The sequence below is a fragment of the Coregonus clupeaformis genome, chromosome 28 (genome assembly GCF_020615455.1).
Source record: "Coregonus clupeaformis isolate EN_2021a chromosome 28, ASM2061545v1, whole genome shotgun sequence".
Lineage (NCBI taxonomy): Eukaryota > Metazoa > Chordata > Actinopteri > Salmoniformes > Salmonidae > Coregonus > Coregonus clupeaformis.
The window spans coordinates 31389131-31407699 of NC_059219.1; the positions used below are offsets into that span (position 1 = coordinate 31389131).

The 18569-nt window shown below is 45.4% G+C and overlaps 2 protein-coding genes and 1 pseudogene across 4 annotated transcripts in view; all 3 read right to left on the reverse strand.

Moving 5' to 3' along the window:
• LOC121543562 (carbohydrate sulfotransferase 11) overlaps nucleotides 1–18569 on the reverse strand; it is a 93266-nt gene that overhangs the window by 11705 nt on the left and 62992 nt on the right. The gene's annotated exons all lie outside the window — the stretch shown is intronic.
• LOC123482155 (E3 ubiquitin-protein ligase TRIM39-like) lies at nucleotides 4068–6250 on the reverse strand. The gene is made up of 2 exons (XM_045208873.1): nucleotides 6068–6250; nucleotides 4068–5807 (listed from the first exon to the last, which is right to left on the reverse strand). The coding sequence occupies exon 2, from the start codon at nucleotides 5803–5805 to the stop codon at nucleotides 4168–4170; it is 1638 nt and encodes a 545-aa protein (XP_045064808.1). The 5' UTR covers nucleotides 5806–5807; nucleotides 6068–6250; the 3' UTR covers nucleotides 4068–4167.
• Nucleotides 15091–16941, reverse strand: LOC123482152 (annotated as a pseudogene).

The following is an 18569-nucleotide window of genomic DNA, read 5'->3' on the forward strand; positions in this document are numbered from 1 at the left end:
GTGTGTGTGTGTGTGTGTGTGTGTGTGTGTGTGTTTGTGTGCACGCTCTTTCACCTATTATCTCCTAATCCACAGCTAAGAAGCCCCTTGAGACTATTACGTTTAATCTCACACAATAATAAAACAATCTGGTTTTGCGACATTGCCAAGGGTGAAAAGAGCAGAAAATAGAAAACTATTTATTTTCCGACCCAGCCGAGGAACTGCACAGCTGTCAAAGGCTTTGTCTGAATTCCATTTTCAATTTTCTCATGCTCTTCTCCTAAATTGCATTTAGAAACAACTACTTTGTTCAGGGATAAACACGTCAGCATGATGCAAGCTGTACATTTCCCAATGTTAGAATGTGCTCTGTGTGTGTGTGTGTGTGTGTGTGTGTGTGTGTGTGTGTGTGTGTGTGTGTGTGTGTGAGAGAGTGAGAGAGAGTGAGAGTGGGTTGCTCTCCGGCTCTCCACACTGCTCTACAACCAGGATGTAGTGCTGCGGACTGCGGAGGAGCTACGCTCCCTCACTCTTTTCAATTGGACAATACACACAACAGGTAAAACTATTTCTGTAAAATGTATTCTGATCAATTCTAAATACATTATATTTAATTACGACTAATATTCCATGAAAAACGATAGAATGTCTAACCAAATAAATATGAGGTAAATGGTGGTTTCTTCCATGTCTTCTCTCTGTCGATGGTGAGAAGGATGAAGAACTATAGGCTATGTGTGTGCACCGCTGAGGCCCGTCGGAGGCTTGACAACTTCGGCCAATAGAAAAATGCAATAATAATAAGGTAGGTCTATGTCAGGGTGGGAAATTGGAAATGTGAATTGGGCCAAGTTGGCGGTAATGGTGGCCTAGCGGTTAAGCGCATTGGGCAAGTTACCAAAAGGTCACTGGTTTGAATCCCGAGCCGGCAAAGAGGAGAAATCTGCCGTTCTGCCCTTGAGCACGGCAGTTAACCCCCAACAACAACTGCTCCCTGGGCACTGATGACGTCGATTAAGGCAGCCCTCCCGCACCTCTCTGATTCAGACGGGTTGGGTTAAATGGGGAAGACACATTTTGGTTGAATGCATTCAGTTGTGCAACTGACTAGGTATCCACTTTCCCTAATAAAGCATTTAGGTTGTAGTTTATTGAGATGCATGAATACACCACACCAAAATCTTGATTTTATGGTTGTTTTAAAATGAATTTCCTGCAATTCTAATGTAATGATTTATGTTCACTACCTAGTCAATTGATTTGATAGTATGTTTAATCTATGCAAATAAATTATATGAATTGATAGTTCACCTCTCTGTTTTCTTTTATTCTGTAATAGGGTATATTGTAGCCGTGTGTTCAAGATAATCAAATCAAAATGTATTTATGATACAGCGTGTAAACCTCTCTTCACAATCAGTATAGCCTACAGATAGCATACCAAGTAGTCGTAGGCCTATTAGGCTAAAGGCCTACTGCAAGTTATTGTTGTTTGTTCCTGAACTGGCCGAATGGCAGAGCTATCCTTCAGCTATCCTCCAGCTATCCTTCAGCTATCCTCCAGCTATCTTCAGCTATCCTCCAGCTATCCTCCAGCACCACAAGTTGGTTCAACTTCTTTAACATCACTGCCAGATCTTTTGATATTTGTTTCATTAGTCCATTGTTGACATAGTCCCAACATGTTTTGCTTGTCAGCAATCAAGTTGTCAAGATATGTAACTTTCAAAATACAGAAATCATTCATGTATGATGCATTTTGCATCATACAGTAGGATGCTGCGTTTTGCAGGGATGATTTCATTTTCAAAGTTACATATCTTGAAAATGTGATTGCTGACAAGCAAAACATTTTGGGACTATATCAACAATGGACTAATGAAACAAATACCAAAAGATAGTTCGAGTGTAAATTTCCTTTAAAATGCCATCTCATCAAGATCTGTTGCCTAAGCCTAATAGTCCTACTCTTCACTTATTATTATTATTATTATTATTATTATTATTATATAATGATTATATATTATTATAATAAATATAAGATGATCACTTCTCACAATGGTGGTCAAAGTTAGATCAAAACCTAATCACAATACTATCATAGCATAAGCCTATAACGTTACTGTTACACCAAAAACACCTCATTTCTAATGAGATTTTAGGATGGTTAGCTGAAGCTGAATAGTCAAAAAAGACAATGTCATGCGCCAAAACTCAGAGTGCACCACTAGGCAGGATATATGCTTTAATTGAAACAAAATGCAAGAAAGGCTAATAGTTTGTTAACACCTTCTGTTCTAATTCACTCACGAAACAGTAATTCAAGAATATCTAAATGCATACTCCCATGAAACTGATTGAGATCAATCAAATGATTGGCATGGACATGCAGTTTGGACGTTTCACAGGTAAAACGTGAAGAATTATCATTCGCGATTGACAATGGTGGTGGCCTATTTTGACTTTGGGTAGCCTATTCCTAATTTGATGTTTGAGGGTATTAAAAATGGAACATTTTCTTGAGGAAATATGAGTGGGCATAGACAGACGTTGCAATTGGAGGCATTTTATGCATATTCTATAATGACAGGCTAATCAATTGGCTAAATCTGTCGGTACAAACTTTGAGGAAATGATGACGTAATTTACAAAAAACTGCTCCCGCACCACTGTCTACAACCACAGACCTGCATCTCAACAGTGTGTGTGTGTCACTGACGGCAGTCTGCATCCCCCCCGGTCCATTGGACCCCGCTGGTCCTCCAGTCTCAAGGCAGATGTCATTTACATCCTGTGAGTAACGGCAGCCATTTTGTGCCCATGCCCCAGAATAGAAGCACCGCAGCTGGCAGGGTAACTGCTTGGCTGGCTGACACACTCACTTTCTCTCACTGCATTTAGTGTCAGTCTCTGTAGTCCATTTGGGCTTAAAACAATGTCCACTACACAGACTAATAGGCTAGTAGAGGTCTGGGTGCTCAGACCAGTGCTACTGTTATCACCAATACACAGTCTTACATACAGAAAACAGACACACACAACACACAGTTGTGATGAAATAAAATAGCTATTTAAGGCAAGACAACAGAACCTCTGAATGACACCACTCCAACCCAATCAGAGCAACTTCCTGAATTCCCATCTCTGGATCTGTCCCTCCACTAGCCTGTTTCCATGGTGATTAAGATGTATTTGCAGGATTCCCAGGAAGGAATAATTCCTCACACGCTGTGGAATGCAGAGGTGCTCCTGGCAGGAACATAGGGAGAGAATGGGATCCAGCGTCTTTTTAAATTAACATGGGGCCTCATGCATGACGCAGCCAAGAACCATGGACCAGCAGAGCGGGGCCAATAGTGTGTGACTGACATACTTGTGCACACAGACACACATACTAACCTAACGTAGCAGGCGTAAAAGAAATGCCTGAAACTAGATCCGCTACATTAGGGTCCCCGAACTGGCTGAATTTGGCCCACAAATGGTTTTATTTGCACCCCCAAGTTTTCTGAGCAAAATATTTATATATACAGTGAACTTCTTCTTCTTTTGGCTCTATACTAAAAAAGTTTGGATTTGAAATCAAACAATTACTATGAGGTTAAAGTATAGATTCTCAGCTTTTATTTGAGGGTATTTGTGTACATATCGGTTTCACCATTTCTATAGATAGTCCCCCAATTTTAGGGGTCCAAAATAATTGGGATAAATTCACTTATATGTGTATTAAAGTAGTAAAACGTTAAATATTTGGTCCCATATCCATAGCATACAATAACTACATCAAGATTGTGACTACAAATTTGTTGAATGCATTTTCTGTTTGTTTTGGTTGCGTTTCAGATTATTTTGTGTCAAATAGAAATTAATGGTAAATAATGTATTGTGTCATATTGGAGTCACTTAAATAAGAATATAATGTTTTAAACACTTCTACATTCATGTGGATGCCACCATGATTACGGATAATCCGGAATGAATTGTGAATAATGAGTGAGAAAGTTAGACAAACAAATATCGACCCCCCCCCCCCAAAAAAAAAAAGCTAACCTCCCCTGTTATTGTAATGGTGAGAGGTTAGCATGTCTTGGAGGTGTGATATTTGTGTGTCTGAAATATTCTTTGTGATTATGACTATTCTAAATGTTTTTATTTTACTGGCCAGTTAGATTTTCTGATTAAAACTCAGTCTGTGTGATTGACAGGAGAGATGATCAGAGGGACAGAGTTTTTACCACCATCACTAAGACATGGATTGAAATATGGATAGAGTTTCTCTGTGAAAGTGCAGCCAGTGTAAGAGTAGATATGAGACCTGGCCTCCACATCATAAAAGGAGACCTGACCCTCCTCATAATCCACAAACACTCCCACCTTCTGGGGCTTCTCTCTCAGGGAGAGTAAGACACTAGGGTCAGTGAGAGCCCTGTACTCTCCATTCTTCAGCCAGACAGTCCAGTATCCATTCTTAGGGTTCAGTATGATAGTCCCCTTCCTATTGATGGACTCTCTAGCGACTCCTAATGTCCACTTAGTCTTCCCCTTGAACATCACCTCGTAGTAAAATCTCCCTGAAGAGAAGCCCTCCTTTCCTAAGACATTTACACTTTTATCAGACCTCTTTGGGGTATTAGGACGATTCGTCCATGTATCTCCATATCTCACTTGTTTCCCATCATCAGAAAGGATGAGATTGGGATGTGCTGTATCAGGGTCCAGAGTCACATCCACTGCATACTGCTGAATCCTCTTCAGTTTGACTTCAGGCAGCTTCTCCATCTCTTTATTCAGTGTCTCGTCCAGCTGAGACACAGCTCTCCTCACAGTCCCCATACACAGATCACTGTGAACACTGATCTCAGACCAGTCCTTGGTGGATGGAGGGGTGCCCAGTGATGGAAAGCTCTGGAAGAGGTGGAGGTGGTCCTCAGAGTGTGAGAGCTGCTCCAGCTCAGTGCTTCTCCTCTTTAGCTCAGTGACTTCCTGCTCCAGCTCTTTAATGAGCCCTTCAGCCTGCCTCTCTGCTGCTCTCTGCTTCTCCTCAATCACCTCAATGAGCTCAGTCTGGCTTATCTCAATGGAGCGCACCAGATCAGTGAAGACCTGCACACTGTCTGATATCTCCCTCTCTGCCTCTCTCTTGCTGAGCTCTACTGAGTGTTTGATCTCCAGAACCTTCTTCAGTCTCTTCTGGATCATCTGCTGTACTTCTGCCTTAGTCTTCCCCAACTGAGCCTTCCTCTCTCCATACTCTTCCTCTAGAGGGACAGTGTCATGAGTCATGTGGTCTGTTTTCAAGCACAAGACACAAAGACATGTCTGGTCAGTCCTACAGAACAGCTCCAGGAGTCTGTCGTGCTTCTTACACATTCTGTCTTCCAGGTTCTCCACAGGGTTGATCAGCTTGTGTCTCTTTAAGGCTGCAACTCTCTGATGAGGCTCCAGGTGAGTCTCACAGTAAGAGGTCTGACACACCAGACAGGACTTCTGGGCCTTGAGCTTCGTCCCAGTGCAGATGTCACAGGACACTTCTACAATTATGGCAGGGCATTGGTCTGAGCTGCTGGTAGTTTTCACTTCAACTGTCTGCCTGAACTGAGCAGCCATCTCAGAAATGAAAGTATTGACAAACAGATCTGGTCTCTTATCAAATGTTTTTTTACACATTGGACACTGGCACAGGTCACTGGTATCCCAGTATCCACTGATACAGGCCTTGCAGAAGTTATGTCCACAAGAAATAGTGACCGGCTCAGTGAACACATCCAGACAGATAGAGCACAGGAACTGCTCTTCAGACAGGAGACTGCTGGAAGTGGCCATATCTAGACAGAAACCTGAGGTGATACCATAAAGCATTTTGAATCAGTCAGCTCTTGATATATTCAGCTTTAGAGTTGTCAACATTGTCTTATGTGATGATATTACCGAATATTGATACATTATGTTATAACATAGATAAGTCCTATAACTGTAGGATAAAAAGTGTAGCATACCGTAGAATCTGGATAAATAAATCAGGAAATATACACGGTAAACACAGTAAATCTTCAACTTAACTTTCCATGTCAATCTTTCTACTCACCTGTATGTTTTCGTGGATAATATACTGTCCTTTCTGTTTGTGGTGTCAAAGGGTAGGAGAGTCAGCATATAGTCTGAATGTATAGCTATTTAATAGAGATTTGAGGTGCTGGAGAGTTTGGTCCTGTACACAATATACTGTACTATATGTCTCTCTACTTTAGTTTCAGTTCAGCAAAGTGACGTTAATAATGATCCTCCCCACCAGATACTGCTGTGTGGTTCTCTTCCTGGAACAGTTAACCCTTTACATGGCTGAACTTTGGATCTGATCATTTTAAATTGTCATTGATTAAAACAGTATTGAATAAACCAGGACTAAAGTCACTACAGCTTTCACATTACTCTTCCTAGAATCACAATGTTTGAATCACTGCAGTCAACACACACACACACACACACACACACACACCGTGTAGAGGACTGAGGGCAGTCTGTCTCTGACCCCCACTGCTGCTCTCCACTCCCACAGCCTGGCATTCACAGGCCACGCAGGCACCAATCAAAAACACACTAACATACACACCCGCACTACAGCACCAGCTCCCATCATCATTTTTTTACATTTACATTTTAGTCATTTAGCAGACGCTCTTATCCAGAGCGACTTACAGGAGCAATTAGGGTTAAGTGCCTTGCTCAAGGGCACATTTACGTCATTTAGCAGACGCTCTAGTCCAGAGCGACTCACAAATTGATGCATTCACCCTAAAGCCAGTGGGATAACCACTTTACAATTTATTTATTTTTTGGGGGGGGGGTAGAAGGATTACTTTATCCTATCCCAGGTATTCCTTAAAGAGGTGGGGTTTCAAGTGTCTCCGGAAGGTGGTGAGTGACTCCGCTGTCCTGGCGTCGTGAGGGAGCTTGTTCCACCATTGGGGTGCCAGAGCAGCGAACAGTTTTGACTGGGCTTCCACAGAGGTAGTGGGGCCAGCAGGCCAGAGGTGGATGAACGCAATGCCCTCGTTTGGGTGTAGGGACTGATCAGAGCCTGAAGGTACGGAGGTGCCGTTCCCCTCAAGACACAATACACAATACATTCTGCAGGAAGAGTTAACCTCTCTTTCTCATACTAAACTCACCTGTAACTCCCCCTCCTCTCTTCCCTCTCTCTGAATGATAGAACCAGGAACCACCTGACATGAACACTGCTCTGTGGCCACACACACTATAAACCCTGACAAGGTTACTGTTTTATGGGGTAAAATCCTATTTTCCACAGAGGGCAGACCAGGCGGTGTGAGTTTTCCATGATGCCATTTATGAGGAGCAAGACCAGACAGAGAGCTGCCTGAAACCCTCTTACAGAGAAACAGGATGACAAGGCTTCAGGTCAGTGAAATCCCATGAGAGGGCAGAGACAAAAAGATGGGAGAGAGAGGAGAGGAGAGGAGAGGAGAGGAGAGGAGAGGAGAGGAGAGGAGAGGAGAGGAGAGGAGAGGAGAGGAGAGGAGAGGAGAGGAGAGGAGAGGAGAGGAGAGGAGAGGAGAGGGAGAGGGTGAACTGTTGCAAGGGAGCAATATCTATGCCAGCAGCACAACACAGGAAGTTTCCACTGGCTCTGACCAGACAACACAGGCACATATACACACACACCAGCACAGTGGCGCTGGAACACACACACACACACACACACGCAAAAGGACTAAGTGAGGTCACACTAAGACCACACCCTGAGATAGCCGACTTAGATAAGAGGAGTGTGGGATATCTAATACCTCCACTATCCCATCTCTCCCTGCGTCAAGAAAATGTTGCAGTTTTAAAGGAAGTTTGCTGCAATTCCACACATTTTGCCATGGGGCGGAGAAAAGACGTTGCAATTGAGCAATTCTACTCTTTTTTTTGGTGCAGTTTTACAGCTAATCTCCTGCAATTCTACACAAAAATGTTAGCTGACATGAGCCAATTGAGTGAAAAATTGCTAAACAAATTGTAACCAAATTTGGAAATCTCCTTGTGTATTCTACGAGTCCAACTTTTCAACAGTAAGTTGAGCCCCCGTGTCACGCTCTGGCTCCGGGACTCTGTATGTTGAGCCAGGGTGTGTTCGTTTATGTGTTCTGTTTCTATGTTGGGTGTTCTAGGTTGTCTATTTCTGTGTTTGCCTGAGTGACTCCCAATCAGAGGCAACGAGTGTCAGCTGTTCGCTGGTTGTCTCTGATTGGGAGCCATATTTAAACTGTCAGTTTTCACCTTGTGGTTGTGGGTTTTTGTTCCGTGTCGGTATTTTGTCACCGTGGACTTCACGAGTCGTGTTTTGTTTATAACTTTAACTAATTAAAGTCATGTTTGTTTCACACGCTGCGCCTTGGTCTACTCACTCATACGACGATCGTGACAGAAAAACCCACCATACAAGGACCAAGCAGCGTGTCCAGGAGCAGGCAGACTGGACATGGGAGGATCGCCGGCCATGGAGTGAGACTGACGAGAGGCAACCCCAAAAAAAAATTAGGGGGGGGCACACGGCGTGGACGATGGGGCTGACGGAGGCAAAAGAGGGGCGGATTCTGGAAGCCACCAGGTTACGGATACACCGCCCTGTACGTCCTGTGCGGATGCCTCACACAGAGTGTGTGAGGGTAGGCATTCAGCCAGGACGGGTTGTGGCCGCTCTTCACTCCAGGGCTCCTATCCGTCTCCACAGCCCGGTTCGGCCTGTCCCTGCTCCACGCACCAAGCCTACGGGGTGCGTCGCCAGCCCAGCCCGGCCTGTTCCTGCTCCACGCACAAAGCCTACGGTGTGCGTCGCCAGCCCAGCCCGGCCTGTCCCTGCTCCACGCACCAAGCCTACGGGGTGCGTCGCCAGCCCAGCCCGGCCTGTTCCTGCTCCACGCACCAAACCTACGGTGTGCGTCGCCAGCCCGGCCCGGCCTGTTCCTGCCACTCGCACCAAACCTACGGTGCGCGTCGCCAGCCCGGCCCGGCCTGTTCCTGCCACTCACACCAAACCTACGGTGCGCGTCGTCAGCCTGGTCCAGCCCGTTCCTGCTACTCGCACCAAGCCAGGGGTGCGAGTCGCCAGCCCGGCTCGGCCTGTTCCTGCCACTCGCACCAAACCTACGGTGCGAGTCGCCAGCCTGGTCCAGCCTGTTCCTGCCACTCGCACCAAGCCAGGGGTGCGAGTCGTCAGCCTGGTCCAGAACGTTCCTGCTACTCGCACCAAGCCAGGGGTGCGAGTCGTCAGCCTGGTCCAGCCCGTTCCTGCTACTCGCACCAAGCCAGGGGAGCGAAGTCGTCAGTCCGGCACAACCCGTGCCTGAGTCATCGGTGCCAATTCAGGTACCGCTCAACTGCTCCACTAAGGAGCTGAAGCCTACCGCTCCTGCTACGTCCAGTCCAGCTCCAGCCAGCGGGGCCAGACCGGACCAGGGGCGCTATGGGGGTTTGTTGGAGGGTGGTGGGCAAGACCGAGCCGGAGCCGCCGCCGAGGAGGAATGCCCACCCAGCCCTCCCCTGTTTTTGCTGCTTTTAGGCGCGGTCGCAGTCCGCGCCTTTTAGAGGTACTGTCACACCCTGGCTCGGGGACTCATTATGTTGAGCCAGGGTGTGTTCATTCTATGTTTTCTGTTTCTTTGTTGGGTGTTCTAGGTTGTCTGTTTTCTATGTTTGCCGGTGTGACTCCCAATCAGAGGAAACGAGTGTCAGCTGTCGGCTGGTTGTCTCTGATTGGGAGCCATATTTAACTGCCTGTGTTTCACTTTGTGTTTGTGGGTTTTTGTTCCGTGTTCGGTCATTGTCACCGTGGACTTCACGAGTCGTGTTTTGTTTTGTATTTAGAAACTTTAACTAATTAAAGTCATGTTTGTTTCTCACGCTGCGCCTTGGTCCTCCTCATTAGACGATCGTGACACCCCGAGTGAAATCCTAAAAAAACAAAACAATACGTTTTTGTTTTTGGAAATTGATCTAATCCAACTACCATGGTGTCTTCAACATTACTCCCTTCTTCCACTTTTCTCACCGCCTCTGGATAGGAGACCTCGGTCTCCTTCACCCTAATAGGGCACTTCATGAATTCGGGTCAATGCTCGCAACCACAATTGTAGCATTTTGCCTCACCTGGCATACGATATTCCTCCCCGTCTACATACACTTGACACAAGTCCAAAGAGTTTACATTTATCACAATGCAAGGGTTTGGGCACGTAGGCTCTTACAGGATATCTCACATAACTCAAATATACATACGAAGGGAGACACTCTTCTTCAAAGAACAAAAGAATGGATGGAGTTGGCTTCCTCACTCCATCCACCATACCGGTCAGTCAGCGTGCACCAACCATTGGGCTTCCTCACTCCATCCACCATACGGGTCAGTCAGCGTGCACCAACCACTGGGCTTCCTCACTCCATCCACCATACGAGTCAGTCGGCGTGCATCAACCACTGGGCTTCCTCACTCCATCCACCATACCGGTCAGTCGGTGTGCACCAACCACTGGGCTTCCTCACTCCATCCACCATACGGGTCAGTTGGTGTGCACCAACCACTGGGCTTCTGCACTCCATCCACCATACGAGTCAGTCGGCGTGCATCAACCACTGGGCTTCCTCACTCCATCCACCATACGGGTCAGTAGGTGTGCACCAACCACTGCATCTATTTCTTCAGTTACATCCTTTGCTCTCACTTCTAGCGCCACTCCAGAGATAACCCCCTTGATAGGTGCCCTGCTTCGCAGATGCACACACGACACATTCCAATTCAATATATTTTTCAGGTTTAAAGCACACACCTTCTGCACCTCGGACACAAAAAAAAACAAATATCTTGTTATTTTCACTGACGCGACCTCCTCCAACTCATCTATGACTTTCAACAAGACTTCAAACGGATCTCCCAGGTATCTTGATCGATCCAAAACCCTCACAAGTCATAACTAGGCTTGAATTTACTAGACACAACACTTTACTTCTCATTTCCCTTTTTGTTTACGACTGTAATTCTCTCTCTCTCTCTCTCTCTCTCTCTCTCTCTCTCTCTCTCTCTCTCTCTCTCTCTCTCTCTCTCTCTCTCTCTCTCTCTTTCTCTCTCTCTCTCTCTCTCTCTCTCTCTCTCTCTCTCTCTCTCTCTCTCTCTCTCTCTCTCTCTCTCTCTCTCTCTCTCTCTCTCTCTCTCTCTCTCTCTCTCTCTCTCTCTCTCTCTCTCTCTCTCTCTCTCTGAGACCCCGAGTGAAATCCTAAAAAACAAAACAATAAGTGTCTCCAGCACAATAGCAGTGTCAACGTACACTAAATGACCAAAAGTATGTGGACACCTGCTCATATGGAGTTGGTCCCCCCTTTGCTGCTATAACAGCTTCCACTCTTCTGGGAAGGCTTTCCACTAGATGTTGGAACATTGCTGCGGGGACTTGCTTCCATTCAGCCACAAGAGCATTAGTGAGGCCTGGCTCACAGTCGGCATTCCAATTCATCCCAAAGGTGTTCGATGGAGTTGAGGTCAGGGCTATGAGCAGGCCAGTCAAGTTCTTCCACACCGATCTTGACAAACCATTTCTGTATGGACCTCACTTTGTGCATGGGGGCATTGTCATGCTGAAACAGGAAAGGGCCTTCCCCAAACTGTTGCCACAAAGTTGGAAGCACAGAATTGTCTAGAATGTCATTGCATGCTGTAGCATTAAGATTTCCCTTCACTGGAACTAAGGGCCCTAGCCCGAACCATGAAAAACAGCCCCAGACCATTATTCCTCCTCCACCAAACTTTACAGATGGCACTATGCATTTGGGCAGGTAGTGTTCTCCAGGCATCCGCCAAACCCAGATTTGTCCGTCGGACTGCCAGATGGTGAAGCGTGATTTATCACTCCAAAGAACACTGCTCCAGAAACAAATGGTGGCGAACTGTACACCATTCCAAGCCGACGCTTGGCATTACACATGGTGATTTTAAGCCATGGGGCTGCTCGGCCATGGAAACCCATTTCATGAAGCTCCCGATGAACAGTTATTGTGCTGACGTTGCTTCCAGAGGCAGTTTAGAACTCGGTAGTGAGTGTTGCAACCGAGGTCAGACGATTTTTACGCACTACGCAGTTCAGCATTCGGCGGTCCCGTTCTGTGAGCTTGTGTGGCCTACCACTTCGCGGCTGAGCCGTTGTTGCTCCTAGACGTTTCCACTTCACAATAACAGCACTTACAATTGACCGGGGCTGCTCTAGCAGGGCAGAAATTTGACGAACTGACTTGTTGAAAAGGTGGCATCCTATGACGGTGCCACGTTGAAAGTCACTGAGCTCTTCAGTAAGGCCATTCTACTGCCAATGTTTGTCTATGGAGATTGCATGGCTGTGTGCTCCATTGTATACACCTGTCAGCAACAGGTGTGGCTGAAATAGCCGAATCCACTAATTTGAAGGGGTGCCACATACTTTTGTATATACAGTGTATGTGAAAAAAGCGCTTTTCTTTGTTTTGCAGAAAAAAATATAAAAGTTGAAAAGCTCTACACGGTGATCATCAGTTAAAATATTTCAAAAACAGTGATTCGCGGTTACGTGGGGAGCAAGAAAATACCCCCCCTCTGGCTAGAAACTCGTTGCAGGTTTTGAAAATCACTGTGTTTTACTTTTAATCCTACCCTGTGATGTCAGAGGAGCATTTTTTAGGACCTTTCTTCTGATCTTTTAAACCACAGATCATAGAAACGCACCGTTTTCACATAATATTATGTAGACTGGTTTAGTGCTGGATATGATGAATATGATGTTGAATGGCCCTTTAACCCTTTACATGGCTGAACTTTTCCTCTCGGGTGCTTATTTACAATTGTTTCAAGTTTGGATTGATGCCATGGCATGGGTTTAATGTCAACAATCAGATGTCCTGTAAAATGTCTCTGTATTTCATCCCTCTTCATTCATTCATTCACTTATTATCTTACTCTATTCACAATCAATGTGCAGACAGGCAGACGGAGAAGGTGCCATAACAGGTGACTATTTGTAAAGCGTGAAAATGTATTTTTGATAATTGCGGTGATGAGACAGCAAAACCACAAAATAAACAGACCATTTCCATATGATATCAACCACAGACACCTCAGTATACTTCCACTATTCCAAACTGATGTCATATCCATCACTATTGTAAACATCAGGGACAGCAGGCCTACTAGAAAGAATGCCAATTTGCTCAATTTTCAACTGGATTTTATTTTCTAAAAATCCTGAATTTGACTCCATGCACATCCCAGTTCATTATAGCTAGGACCAACAGAGATATACACTGCAAACAATAAATCAGCTAAATATGCTTATATCTCATGATCAGAACTTCCTCCGAAATATAACTCCCAGATACGAATCATACCTTGCTATGAGCCTGGAGAGATATTTTCATATCTTCCAATGCTGTTGCATTCTGTAGGATACTCATCATGTCTAACAGACTGACATACAGTGAGGGAAAAAAGTATTCGATCCCCTGCTGATTTTGTACGTTTGCCCTCTGACAAAGAAATGATCAGTCTGTAATTTTAATGGTAGGTTTATTTGAACAGTGAGAGACAGAATAACAACAAAAAAATCCAGAAAAACGCATGTCAAAAATGTTATAAATTGATTTGCATTTTAATGAGGGAAATAAGTATTTGACCACCTCTCAATCAGAAAGAGTTCTGGCTCCCAGGTGTCTTTTATACAGGTAACAAGCTGAGATTAGGAGCACACTCATAAAGGGAGTGCTCCTAATCTCAGCTTGTTACCTGTATAAAAGACACCTATCCACAGAAGCAATCAATCAATCAGATTCCAAACTCTCCACCATGGCCAAGACCAAAGAGCTCTCCAAGGATATCAGGGACAAGATTGTAGACCTACACAAGGCTGGAAGGGGCTACAAGACCATCGCCAAGCAGCTTGGTGAGAAGGTGACAACAGTTGGTGCGATTATTCGCAAATGGAAGAAACACAAAATAACTGTCAATCTCCCTCGGCCCGGGGCTCCATGCAAGATCTCAACTCGTGGAGTTGCAATGATCATGAGAACAGTGAGGAATCAGCCCAGAACTACACGGGAGGATATTGTCAATGATCTCAAAGCAGCTGGGACCATAGTCACCAAGAAAACAATTGGTAACACACTACGCCGTGAAGGACTGAAATCCTGCAGCGCCCGCAAGGTCCCCCTGCTCAAGAAAGCACAAATACAGGCCCGTCTGAAGTTTGCCAATGAACATCTGAATGATTCAGAGGAGAACTGGGTGAAAGTGTTGTGGTCAGATGAGACCAAAATCGAGCTCTTTGGCATCAACTCAACTCGCCGTGTTTGGAGGAGGAGGAATGCTGCCTATGACCCCAAGAACACCATCCCCACCGTCAAACATGGAGGTGGAAACATTATGCTTTGGGGGTGTTTTTCTGCTAAGGGGACAGGACATCTTCACCACATCAACGGGACGATGGACGGGGTCATGTACCGTAAAATCTTGGGTGAGAACCTCCTTCCCTCAGCCAGGGAATTGAAAATGGGTTGTGGATGCGTATTCCAGCATGACAATGACCCAAAACACACAGCCAAGTCAACAAAGGAGTGGCTCAAGAAGAAGCCCATTAAGGTCCTGGAGTGGCCTAGCCAGTCTCCAGACCTTAATCCCATAGAAAATGTGTGGAGAGAGCTGAAGGTTTGAGTTGCCAAACGTCAGCCTCGAAACCTTAATGACTTGGAGAAGATCTGCAAAGAGGAGTGGGACAAAATCCCTCCTAAGATGTGTGCAAACCTGGTGGCCAACTACAAGAAACGTCTGACCTCTGTGTTTGCCAACAAGGGTTTTGCCACCAAGTACTAAGTCATGTTTTGCAGAGGGGTCAAATACTTATTTCCCTCATTAAAATGCATATCAATTTATAACATTTTTGACATGCGTTTTTCTGGATTTTTTTGTTGTTATTCTGTCTCTCACTGTTCAAATAATACTACCATTAATATTATAGACTGATCATGTCTTTGTCAGTGGGCAAACGTACAAAATCAGCAGGGGATCAAATACTTTTTTCCCTCACTGTAATGCTGATGACAACAAACAACAACCATGTCAGTAATAACATTACAGTGAAATATTCTCTCTGATGTAGGAAAACAGATTTAATGTACACATTTTAGTAGATTTTCAGGTTAAGTCATTCTGTGTGATTGACAGGAGAGATGATCAGAGGGACAGATTTTTTACCACCATCCTTACTGCCAGGGAAAAAGTATGGATAGAGTTTCTCTGTGAAGGTGCAACCAGTGAAAGAGTAGATATGAGACCTGGCGTCTACATCAAAAAGGAGACCTGACCCTCCTCATAATCCACAAACACCCCCACCTTCTGGAGCTTCTCTATCAGGGAGAGCGTGATAGAGCGGGAGTTACAGGCTGAGTACTTCCTCCCATTCCTCAGAATAACAGTCCAGTATCCATCCTCAGGGCCCAGTGTGATCTTCCCCTTCCTGTTGATGGACTCTCTGGCCACTCCTAAATCCCACTTAGTCTTCCCCTTGACCGTCACCTCGTAGTAATATCTCCCTGAGGAGAAGCCCTCCATTCCTAAGATGCAGGGACATGTAACAAACCTCTTTGGGTTGTCAGGGAGATTCTGTGGTTTGTCTCCCTGATTCACTTGTTTTCTATCCTCAGACAGTATGAGCCAGGGGCTTGCTGTATCAGGGTCCAGAGTCACATCCACTGCATACTGCTGAATCCTCTTCAACTCAGCAACACACAACTTCTTAACTTCACTCATAATGGTCTCCTCCACTTGAGACACAGCTCTCCTCACAGCCCCCACACACAGATCACTGTGAACACTGATCTCAGACCAGTCTCTGGTGGGTGGAGGGGTGCAGAGGGATGGAATGCTCTGTAGGAAGTGGAGGTGGTCCTCAGTGTGTGAGAGCTGCTCCAGCTCAGTGCTTCTCCTCTTTAGCTCAGTGATTTCCTGCTCCAGCTCTTTAATGAGCCCTTCAGCCTGCCTCTCTGCTGCTTTCTGCTTCTCCTCAATCACCTCAATGAGCTCAGCCTGGCTTCTCTCAATAGAGCGCACCAGATCAGTGAAGACCTGCACACTGTCTGATATCTCTCTCTCTGCCTCTCTCTTGCTGAGATCCACTGCGTCTTTGATCTCATTCACCTTCTGCAGTCTCTCCTGGATCATCTGTTGCACTTCTGCCTCAATCTTCCCCAATTGAGCCTTACTCTCTCCATACTCTTCCTCTAGAGGGACAGTGTCATGAGTCGTGTGGTCTGTCTCAGTGCAGAACTGACACACACACATCTGGTCACTCCTACAGAACAGCTCTAGAGGTCTGTCATGCTTCTTACACATCCTGTCTTCCAGGTTCTCCACAGGGTTGATCAGCTTGTGTCTCTTTAAGGCTGCAACTCTCTGATGAGGCTCCAGGTGAGTCTCACAGTAAGAGGTCTGACACACCAGACAGGACTTCAGGGCCTTGAGCTTCGTCCCAGTGCAGATGTCACAGGGAATATCTAGGGGTTGAGCAGGACATTGTTCTGGGCTGCTGGTAGCTTTCTCCTGAAATGACTTCCTGAACTGAGCAGCCATCTCAGAAATGAAAGTATTGACAAACAGATCTGGTCTCTTATCAAATGTTTTTTTACACATGGGACACTGGCACAGGGCATTGCTATCCCAGTACTTTGTGATACAGGCCTTGCAGAAGTTGTGTCCACATGGAGTGGAGATAGGCTCAGTGAACACATCCAGACAGATAGAACACAGGAACTGCTCTTCAGACAGGAGACTGCTGGAGGTAGCCATATCTAGACAGAGACCAAAGGTGAAACCATAAAGCATTTATTGGAATCAGTCAGCTCTTGATAGATTCAGCTTTAGAGTTGTCAATATTGTCTTATCTGATTATATTAACACATCTTGATACATTATGTTACAACATAGATAAAATACCTATAACCATAGAATGAAAAGTGTAACATACCATAGATTCTGGATAAATAAATCAGGAAATATACACCGTAAACACAGTAAAGCTTATCTTCAACTTAACTTTCCATGTCAATCTTTCTACTCACCTGTATGTTTTCGTGGATGATATCTCTGTTCTTTCTGTTTGTGGTATCAAAGGGTAGGAGAGTCAGTGTATAGTCTGAATGTATAGCTATTTAATAGAGATTTCTGAGGTGCTGGAGAGTTTGGTCCTGTACACAATATACTGTATGTCTCTCTACTTTAGTTTCAGTTCAGCAAAGTGACATTAATAATGCTCCTCCCCACCCGATACTGCTGTGTGGTTCGCTTCCTGGAACAGTTAACCCTTTACATGGCTGAAATTTGTAACTGATTATTTTTAAATGTCATTGATTAAAACAGTATTGAATAAACCAGGACTAAAGTCACTACAGCTTTCACATTACTGTTCCTAGAATCACAATGTTTGAATCACTGCAGTCAACACACACACACACACACACACACACACACACACACACACACACACACACACACACACACACCGTGTAGAGGACTGAGGGCAGTCTGTCTCTGATCCCCACTGCTCCTCTCCACTCCCACAGCCTGGCATTCACAGGCCACGCAGGCATAAAGCTGACAGTTTACCAATCACACACACACATACACACGCACCATTGCAGGGGCATCACTCACATTACGATCCACCTGATTCTACAGCACCAGCTCCCATCATCAGACTGCCAGGAGAGAACACAATACATTCTGCAGGAAGAGTTAACCTCTCTTTCTCATACTAAACTCACCTGTAACTCCCCCTCCTCTCTTCCCTCTCTCTGAATGATAGAACCAGGAACCACCTGACATGAACACTGCTCTGTGGCCACACAGTATAAACCCTGACAAGGTTACTGTTTTATGGGGTAAAATCCTATTTTCCACAGAGGCAGACCAGGCGGTGTGAGTTTTCCATGGTGCCATTTATGAGGAGCAAGACCAGACACAGAGCTGCCTGAAACCCTCTTACAGAGAAACAGGATGACAAGGCTTCAGGTCAGTGAAATCCCATGAGAGGGCAGAGACAAAAATATGGGAGAGAGAGAAGAACAGAGGAGAGTGAGAGGAGAGAGGGAGAAGGGAGGAGAAGGAGAGGGAGAGGGAGAGGGGAGGAGAGGGTGCACTGTTGAAAGGGAGCAATGTCTATGCCAGCAGCACAACACAGGAAGTTTCCACTGGCTCTGACCAGACAACACCGGCACATATACACAAACCAGCACAGTGGCGCTGGAACGAAACACACACACACACACACACACACACACACACACACACACACAAAAGGACTAAGTGAGATCACACTAAGACCACACCCTGAGATGGCCGATTTAGATAAGAGGAGTGTGGGATATCTAATACCTCCACTATCCCATCTCTCCCTGCGTCAAGAAAACGTTGCAGTTTTAAAGCAAGTTTGCTGCAAGTCTACACATTTTGCCATGGGGCGGAGAAAAGACGTTGCAATTGAGCAATTCTACTCTTTTTATTTTGGTGCAGTTTTACAGCA